Here is a 10,103-nt window from a genome sequence, read left to right as displayed (position 1 = left end):
CAGATGCTAAATCCTCTGTGAAGAAGACGACTGCAGATTTATAGCCCGCCCTTCTCTCTGAATCAGAGACTCAGAGCGGCTTACAATCTCCTATATCGTCCCCCCCAGAAAACAGACACCCTGTGAGGTGGGTGAAGAAGATATTGGATTTATATCCCGCCCTCCACTCTGAAGAGTCTCAGAGCGGCTCACAATCTCCTTTCCCTTCCTCCCCCACAACAGACACCCTGTGAGGTGGGCGGGGCTGGAGAGGGCTCTCACAGCAGCTGCCCTTTCAAGGACAACCTCTGCCAGAGCTATGGCTGACCCAAGGCCATTCCAGCAGGTGCAAGTGGAGGAGTGGGGAATCAAACCCGGTTCTCCCAGATAAGAGTCCGCACACTTAACCACTACACCAAACTTGCTGAGAGGGCTCTCACAGCAGCTGCCCATTCAAGGACAGAGTCTCAGAGCAGCCTACAATTTCCTTTCCCTTCTTCCCTCACAACAGACACCCTGTGAAGTGGATAGGGCTGAGAGGGCTCTCCCAGCAGCTGCCCTTTCAAGGACAGAGTCTCAGAGCGGCCTACAATCTCCTTTCCCTTCTTCCCCCACAACAGATACCCTGTGAGGTGGGTGGGGCTGAGAGGACTCTCACAGCAGCTGCCCTTTCAAGGACAGAGTCTCAGAGCGGCCTACAATCTCCTTTCCCTTCCTCCCTCACAACAGACACCCTGTGAGGTGGGTGGGGCTGAGAGGGCTCTCACAGCAGCTGCCCTTTCAAGGACAGAGTCTCAGAGCGGCCTACAATCTCCTTTCCCTTCCTCCCCCACAACAGAGTCTCAGAGCGGCCTACAATCTCCTTTCCCTTCCTCCACCACAACAGAGTCTCAGAGCAGCCTACAATCTCCTTTCCCTTCCTCCACCACAACAGAGTCTCAGAGCAGCCTACAATCTCCTTTCCCTTCCTCCCCCATAACAGACACCCTGTGAGGTGGGTGGGGCTGAGAGGGCTCTCACAGCAGCTGCCCTTTCAAGGACAGAGTCTCAGAGCGGCCTACAATCTCCTTTCCCTTCTTCCCCCACAACAGACACTCTGTGAGGTGGGTGGGGCTGTGAGGACTCTCACAGCAGCTGCCATTTCAAGGACAACTCCTGCAATAGCTCTGGCTGACCTAAGGCCATTCCAGCAGCTGCAAGTGGAGGAGTGGGGAATCAAACCCGGTTCTCCCAGATAAGAGTCTGTGCACTTATCCATTACACCAAACTGGCTCTGTGATGTCAGAATGCACCTACCGGGTCAACATTCGGGCTTTAAAATTAGCCTTCTCTAACAGAATGGAAGACGGAGGAAGAAAACACCGCAAAGAGATGATGTTTGCAAATTGGAAGCCACACGGAGAAAGGCCGAGTGTGAAAACCAGTCACTGGGACATAGTCCTGAGAATAACGTCCAGTTTCCCCATTCCTGTGATAAAGAAATAAACACCCTGGTTTCCTGAGGTCGCCCCCCACCTCTGACTCCTTCCCCTGATGAAAAGACACCCTCAAGTTCCTCAGTCTTTGCTTTCCTTGGGAGAGAACCCTAGAAGGCAGATTTCCCAATTCTCCTTGCTGGGAAGACAAGCGCCGATGTTTGTTTTCCTGCTCCAACCACTAGGCTGCACTGGTGACTGGAAGATGCAATGGAGTAGGCCACCTCCTTGCCTCTGAGGCCTTCTATTCCTGTCTCCTGAGTTTGCTAGTTCTTTATAATTAATTCATACAGATATGCAGTTGCTTACAGCTGCTCTCCCATGAACTGGCATTTCACAATCGCTCCCTTCTGCTTCTTTCTCACAGGTGAAGAGACAAACTTTTGCTTGGGCTGTGTGATTTCAGCCAACAGGCGAGGGGGCTCAAGTCATGGAAATCCCTTCCACTCATATCCCCCAGTCCCCTGAACACAGAATATTAGCATTTCAGGGAAGGAAAGTTTGCCTTGAGAAGCTTGTTTTCTACATGTAGGGAATTCTTTCCTACAGAGGAGGGACTTCCTGTCCCGTGAGCCTCTCCCAAGGCCTCTCAAAGAGTCACTTTCTCCTGCCCAGAACAATGGACGTTTTGAGCACTTTGGGGACGTGTCGGATGGTGAGCGAAACCCGTGTCCCTCGACACAACATGTCCCCGAGCTCAGAGCCGCACGCATCCAAGTTGGCCACTTTCTCCATGACGGTGTCTTCTATGACAAAGCGGATTCCGTGCAGGTAATGTAGGTACATGTCTTCCCGCAAGACCAAGAGGCTGCGGGGCTTCAGGAGCAAGGAGAGGAAGTGGCGCTCTTTCTCGGTCTGGGAAGCGAGTCCCTGGAAAAGGAAACAAACTCTTAGGAGATTGCATTTCAAAAATTAATAAGGCAGACACGTTGCTGCCTGATGAGAAGAAGAAGAAGGAGAAGGAGGAGGAGAAGGAGAAGAAGAAGGAGGAGGAGGAGAAGGAGAAGGAGAAGAAGAAGGAGGAGGAGAAGGAGGAGGAGAAGGAGAAGGAGGAGGAGAAGGAAAAGAAGGAGAAGGAGAAGAAAAAGGAGAAGAAGAAGGAGGAGGAAGAGGAGAAGCAGAAGAAGAAGGTGTTAATTAGCTGAAGCTGTACCAACTGCTGAACTATGGTCTCAGGCTGTACTATTGTTGGAGTTATAGGTCTTCTTATTTTAATCTGCATGTATTATGTTTAGGAGATGTCTTAAATTCGCTGGGTTTAATTCGATATGTTTTATTTATTGTTATTGCAATGTTTTAATGTTGTAAGCCGCCCTGAGCCCGCTTTGCGGGATAGGGCGGGGTATAAATCGCAAATTAAAGTAAATTTAAATCAAAATTAAGAAGAAGACAACTATAGATTTATACCCTGCCCTTCTCTCTGAATCAGAGCCTCAGAGCGGCTTACAATCTCCTGTACCTTCCTCCCCCACAATAGGCACCCTGTGAGAAGGAGTATATTGAATTTATATCCCGCCCTCCACTCCGAATTTCAGAGTCTCAGAGTGGCTCACAATCTCCTCTATCTTCCTCCCCCACAGCAGACACCCTGCGAGGTAGGTGGGGCTGAGAGAGCTCTCCCAGAAGCTGCCCTTTCAAGGACAACTCTGAGAGAGCTATGACTGACCCAAGGCCATCCCAGCAGGTGCAAGTGCAGGAATCAAACCCGGTTCTCCCAGATAAAAGTCCACACACTTAACCACTACATCAAACTGGCTCTTGAACTAAAGCCACCAGGAACCACGCCTTTCAGAGGTATGACTCATACGGTTCACGCCGCCCATCTCCGTTCTGCACACCTGCCCCTCAGTCAGTGTGTTTTCCACAGAGCTGTGGTTTCTGGTGCCCACTGGCACCAAGCGACTGATTCCCACAACGCAGTAACAGGGCAGAGTCGGTGTTCACCCCAGGGGCATGCAGCGAAAGTTTTCTTTTCTCATACATCACACATGCTGAATCAGAAAGGAAGACTCAACAGCCAGGGTGTGGGTGAGAGCACTCCACCCCCCAAAAAACCAAAACCGAGGAAGGGGGAGGAGGTGAAAAAGAGGTTAACAGGCGGAGGTCTGGTTAACTGACACAGCAGAAGTCGAACAAGATGTTTTCAGAAAACAGAGCGGGCAAAAATGCAGGTGAATGGCACTCTAACCCTGGGATTTCTGCTTCGGCGGTCACTGCCCAGGCCACCCGCGGAGCTCTGCCAGCTTCAGGGCCCAGGGTTTCGGCCAGAGCGAGTTAAAGCTTGTCTGGCAGGGAGCAGAGAGAGGCTGGAAGAAGGAGACGCTTCCTCTGTACTGCTCACCTGTCCACCTTCCGTCTGCTGCCCTCTGCTGACAGGATGGTAGAAATCCAGAAGGGTGTGAGACCCTAGATTGATGGTGGTGACCGTCGGGAAGTATAGCGGGCCATCCTCGTGAGGCTGCCGATGAAAAAGAGGCAGAAAAACAGAGCCACCCATCTTGTCCAAAGTACGATCAGAGTGGATGGAAGGAACAGAACTTCAAAATCCTGCCACTCACCTACCCCCATTTCAACGCACAAACCCCAGGATATATTACCATGATCCCCTCACCGGGGCGGTACTCGTTCACCAGGACGTGATTGGCCAGCTTCCCTCCAAAGACGCCGAGAGAGGACACTTTGTCGGTATAAGCCTGAAGCCATGGGGGCAGCTTCTCCGACACCATCCCCTTCGGGTGCGGCAGCCCCCCTGTAGAAAGCACAGAGAGAAGCCACGGAATTTGTCTGTCCTCCTCCGACTCCTCTTCGTGTACAATCCACCTTTCTCACGGAGATTCAAGGCGGATTACAAAGTAGGACGAAAGCAATCAAATCAAATAGCAGTGTCCTCTAACAGACAGAAGAGCCCCGTGGCGCAGGGTGCTAAAGCTGCAGTATTGCAGTCCTAAGCTCTGCTCATGACCTGAGTTCGATCCCCGGTGGAAGCTGGGTTTTCAGGTAGCCGGCTCGAGGTTGGCTCAGCCTTCCATCCTTCCGAAGTCGGTAAAATGAGAACCCAGCTTGCAGGGGGGGAAGTGTAAAAGACTGGGGAAGGCAATGGCAAACCACCCCGTAAAAAGTCTGCCATGAAAACGTGAAAGCAACATCACCCCTGAGTCGGAAACGACTGGTGCTTGCACAGGGGACCTTTCCCTTTTCCTAACAAACAGAGCTGAAAAACTGGAAAACATCACCATTACTGACAAGCAAGCCACAGATGGTCTTGTACAGGGGTGGCCAAACTGTGGCTCGGTTTAAATGTCTGACAAAGGAAGGTTTGGCTTTCTAAAGCTCATACACCCCCCCCCCCGCCCCCTCAAATCTTCATGATATCTAAAGCACTACTAAACTAAAGCCTAGCTGTTTTGAGGTAAAATTTGTAGAAAAATGGCTGCTCGCCTCCACTCAGGCCTGAAAATTTTACAAATCTTAATACAGAATAAACCACAAATGGAGGTTGTGTCTATCTGTCTCTCCTTTGTCCTCTCCAACTGGCTAAATAGGAAGGTTTACAATAAATTTGTTGTGACAAAGAATTCAACGCCATTTTCACAGAAAGGCCACACTCTTCCTCCAGGAAGCCCCAAGCTTCTGACAAAACTACCATCTTGCTCAACTATCAAGCCAAAATTATATCACCTGCTTTCAGCGTGACACCCGAACCGGTTTTTAAAAATGGAGTATCTAACTCAGGGGTCCCCAATCTTTTTGAGCCTGTGGGTAGTTTGGGGATTTCAAGTTGGGTGATGAACATATGAAGCTGCCTTATACTGAATCAGACCCTGGGTCCATCAAAGTCAGTATTGTCTTCTCAGACTGGCAGCGGCTCTCTAGGGTCTCAAGCTGAGGTTTTTCACACCTCTTTGCCTGGACCGTTTTCAGTTGGAGGTGCCGGGGATTGAACCTGGGACCTTCTGCTTACCAAGCAGATGCTCTACCACTGAGCCACAGTCCCTCCCGACTGTGAGTGTCATCCTAAAATGATGGTGAGTGTCATCCTAAAATGGCGGCCTCAGGAGTTGGAGCCCAACACAAAATGGCTGTTATGGCTTTCATTTGGACGAGAGCAGCCAATAACAATGGCCCCACCTACTTACAATAGCCCTGCCCACTTTCTGAAAGGCTTGTTGGGTGGTAGAGGAAGGGGTGGTGGGCACCATGTTGGGGAAGGCTGTCCTAACTTCCGTGTGGCGAAAACGATCCGTAAACAGAAGCTAAATGGAATCAAACCACAAATTTGTGGGATGAAGAGCGGACTGTACCAGCGCCTCACAATGTCGAGCTTTCCACAAATACTAATTAAGTGCCACTCCCACAAACCTACCTACATCATGCACACAACATCAGATTCACACCCACACATATATGTCAAAAGTTTACCCCAGTTCTGCAACCTCCTCCCAGAAAGCTGAGTCCACTTTGGCTTAGGGGCACCATAAACCTGGAGGTGAAAAAACACTGGAGCTGTGGGTGCTGTGAGGACCTTGTGCGCACTCCACCCTCAATCAAATCCCCACACAGATGTGCTCAGAGTCTCAGTTTCCCCCTTTCTAAAATGGGAACTCTGGCATCTTTGCCCACAGTGGGAGTACAAGACTCAAACCCTTACAAGAAATTAAGATTCATAATCTTGGGATAGAAATCGGTTTGTCTGAACTGAGCTACGGGTATATTGCCCTGATCTAGATAGCCCAAGCTAACCCAGTCTTGTTAGATCTTGAAAGCCAAGCAAGGCTTGTATTTGGTTAGTATTCGGCTATTATTTGGATGGGAGACCTCTAAGGAACACCACAGTCATGACATTAAGGCAAACGACTTATGAATTTCTTTTCCCTTGAAAACCCCATAAACCAGCTGTGACGCTTTCTACCACCATGGGTATGTTATGCAAACACTAGCAGAAAACCATTTTAAAAAAAATAATTAAAAATTTAAGCGGGACAAAATACAACAGGGACGCGTCTGTCAGCAGCCTTAGAGCTTCCATGTCAAGAGGCAGTCTACCTCCAAGGACCAAAGAACAGGGGAAAGGGTATGAGTAACAGATCATGGCCATGGGCATTTTGACCCTTCCTTCTTAAAAGCATCTGGCTGATCACGGATAGAGACAGGACATGGGGGCTGGGGGGCCATAAATTAATCCCACAAAATATTCTTAAAACCCATCACAAAAAGGGTATAGAATAAAGGCACACACCTGTTGCAAAAGATGCGCTTCCTCAGCCTCAGTAATGAAATCTGGGATATAATAAGCGACGGGTGGACACTGTGAAGAACAAACAGAATCTTGGCATAACAAACACCTTCAAAACACATTAAGGGGGGTTAAACTCCCCACCTCTTCATCTTAGCAGATGCTGCTATGCGCTACGAATTGCTAAAATTTTGCACAGTAATCAGTCACAGTTAAATCTGTGTGCAAGCAAGGAGAAAAATCCACCCAACCCAATGAACTGACTGTTTACTACTATTCTGCCTTAATTTTCTGCACAGCCCAAGGAAAATATTTCTTTGCTTTGGTCTCAACAGAAATCTTCCTCATTGTGTGTGTGTGTGTGTGTATGTGTGTGAAGTGCTTCAAGTCACTGCCGACTTAGGGTGGCCTTATAATTGAATGCCCTCCAAAATCTCCCGTAATTAACAGCCTCGCTCAAGTCTTGTGAGCAGAAGAAGAAGAAGAAAGAAGACTGCAGATTTATACCCCGTCTTTCTCTCTGAATCAGTGACTCAGAGCGGCATACAATCTCCTCTGTCTTCTCCCCCCACAACAGACACCCTGTGAGGTGGGTGAGGCTGAGAGAGCTCTGACAGAAGCTGCCCTTTCAAGGACAACTCTGCCAGAGCTATGGCTGACCCAAGGTCATTCCAGCAGGTGCAAGTGGAGGAGTAGGGAATCAAACTCGGCTCTCCCAGATAAGAGTCTGCATACTTAACCACTATACCAAACTGGCTGTATTATATCTCCATCTATCTAATCTATCTATCTATCTATCTATCTATCTATCTATCTATCTATCTGTCTGTCTGTCTGTCTGTCTGTCTGTCTGTCTGTCTCCTGCCCCCACTCCGAATCTCAGAGTCTCAGAGAGGCTCCCAATCTCCTTTCCCTTCTCCCCCCACAACAGACACCCTGTGAGGTGGTAGGGCTGAGAGGACTCTCCCAGCAGCTGCCCTTTCAAGGACAACTCTGTGAGAGCTACGGCTGACCCCAGGCCATTCCAGCAGCTGCAAGTGGAGGAGTGGGGAATCAAACCCGGTTCTCCCAGATAAGAGTCTGCCCTTTCAAGGACAACCTCTGCCAGAGCTATGGCTGACCCAAGGCCATTCCAGCAGGTGCAAATGGAGGAGTGGGGAATCAAACCTGGTTCTCCCAGATAAGAGAGTTCTGGCTGACCCAAGGCCATTTCAGCAGCTGCAAGTGGAGGAGTGGGGAATCAAACCCGGTTCTCCCAGATAAGAGAGCTCTGGCTGACCCAAGGCCATTCCAGCAGCTGCAAGTGGAGGAGTGGGGAATCAAACCTGGTTCTCCCAGATAAGAGTCTGCACGCTTAATCACTGTACCAAACTGGCTCTCACCAAACTGGAGGTGATGTGAAAGACCTCAGCCTGAGACCCTGGAGAGCCACTGTCCTTCTGAGTAGACAATACTGACTTTGATGGCCCAGTGGTATGATTCTGTATAAGGCCAACTTACTGTGCTCTTATCTGTCCATGGGATGGTAGTTATAGGATCTGGGAGACCCAGATTCAAACCCCTCATGGGTCATGAAAGCTTGCTGTGTGACTTCAGCCAGCCAGTCTCTCGCCTAACTCACTTAGCAGGGTTGTTGTTCAGCAGATAAAATGGAGAAAGGAGAACAATATTGTAAGCTGCTGTGGTCCGAACAGCAGGGTATGAATAGCTTAATAAACAAACAAAGCCAGCTTTCCAGCCAACTACAGCAGGGAAAAAAGGAACGGCCCAAAGTGAGATGGACTGCCATTGCTCTCAACCTCAGCAAGGCTGTGAACAGATAGAGCGTTCTGGACGTCGTGAATTCTTAGGGCTCTCATAAGACAACAGCGACACAAACAGCAGCAATGCCCTTAACTCTGCCTCAACTGAGAGCCAGTTTGGTGTAGTGGTGAAGTGCGCGGACTCTTATCTGGGAGAACCGGGTTTGATTCCCCACTCCTCCACCTGCAGCTGCTGGAATGGCCTTGGGTCAGCCACAGCTCTCATAGGAGTTGCCCTTGAAAGGGCAGCTTCTGGGAGAGCTCTCTCAGCCCCAACCACCTCACAGGGTATCTGTTGTGGGGGGGAGGGGGGGAAGAAAGGTGAAGGAGATTGTGACCGCTTTCAGACTCTGAGATTCAGAGTATAGGGCGGGATATAAGAACATAAGAACATAAGAGAAGCCATGTTGGATCAGGCCAACGGCCCATCAAGTCCAACCCTCTGTGTCACACAGTGGCAAAAAATGTTATATACACACATACACTGTGGCTAATAGCCACTGATGGACCTGTGCTCCATATTTTTATCTAAACCCCTCTTGAAGGTGGCTATACTTGTGGCCGCCACCACCTCCTGTGGCAGTGAATTCCACATGTTAATCAGACTGGCCCCGGGCCATCCAGTTCAAGGCGGTACGCATTGTTAGCCACAGACTTCCCACGATTGTTAATCACCCTTTAGGTGAAGAAGTACTTCTTTTTATCCGTTTTAACCTGTCTGCTCAGCAATTTCATCGAATGCCCACGAGTTCTTGTATTGTGAGAAAGGGAGAAAAGTACTTCTCTCTCTACTTTCTCCATTCCATGAATTATCTTGTAAACCTCTATCATGTCACCCCGCAGTCGACGTTTCTCCAAGCTAAAGATATAAATCCAAGCTAAAGATATAAATCCAATATCATCATCATCTTCTTCATTTTCTACTTCATCTTCTTCTCCTTCTCCTTCTTTTTCTTCTTCTCCTTCTTCTTCTCTGTGCTCTTCTTCTCCTTCTCCTCCTTCTTCTTCTCCTTCTCCATCTCCTTTTTCTTCTCCTCCTTCTTCATCTCCTTTTTCTTCTCCTTCTTCTCCTCCTTCTTAAAGAACATAAGAACATAAGAGAAGCCATGTTGGATCAGGCCAATGGCCCATCCAGTCCAACACTCTGTGTCACACAGTGGCCCCCCCCAAAAAAATTATACACACACACACACATATATATATATACACACACTGTGGCTAATAGTCACTGATGGACCTCTGCTCCATATTTTTATCTAACCCCCTCTTGAAGCTGTCTATGCTTGTAGCCGCCACCACCTCCTATGGCAGTGAATTCTTCCTCTTCTCCTTCTCCTTCTTCATCTCCTTTTTCTTCTCCTTCTCCTCCTTCTTCTCCTTCATCTCCTCCTTCTTCTTCTCCATCTTCTTTTTCTTCTCCTTCTCCTCCTTCTTCATCTCCTTTTTCTTCTCCTCCGTCTCCTTCTTCTTCTCCTTCTTCATCTCCTCCTTCTTCTTTGCAGGCTTTCTCTCCCTTGGTTGCCATCTGCAGTTCAAACCCAAGGGCAGGGCAGACCTTTGTTTTTAACTAGCGAGCTGGGAATATTATACAATCGTGGGAAGTCTGGGGCTAAC

General features: G+C 49.0%; 1 protein-coding gene across 1 annotated transcript; it reads right to left on the bottom strand.

Annotated features, from left to right (window-relative positions):
- Positions 1-2,032: 2,032 nt before the first annotated feature.
- On the bottom strand, positions 2,033-6,796 carry LOC132565891 (alpha-ketoglutarate-dependent dioxygenase alkB homolog 6-like; the record flags this gene model as incomplete). Its single annotated transcript, XM_060230540.1, has 6 exons — positions 2,033-2,324; positions 3,573-3,697; positions 3,789-3,912; positions 4,052-4,203; positions 5,874-5,934; positions 6,691-6,796. Coding segments are annotated over 6 exons (841 nt in total), but the record flags the coding sequence as incomplete, so codon positions are not given.
- Positions 6,797-10,103: the final 3,307 nt, after the last annotated feature.

This window comes from Heteronotia binoei, unplaced genomic scaffold, assembly GCF_032191835.1.
Source record: "Heteronotia binoei isolate CCM8104 ecotype False Entrance Well unplaced genomic scaffold, APGP_CSIRO_Hbin_v1 ptg001889l, whole genome shotgun sequence".
In the NCBI taxonomy this organism is placed as follows: domain Eukaryota; kingdom Metazoa; phylum Chordata; class Lepidosauria; order Squamata; family Gekkonidae; genus Heteronotia; species Heteronotia binoei.
This window is presented reverse-complemented; position numbering and strand designations above follow the sequence as displayed.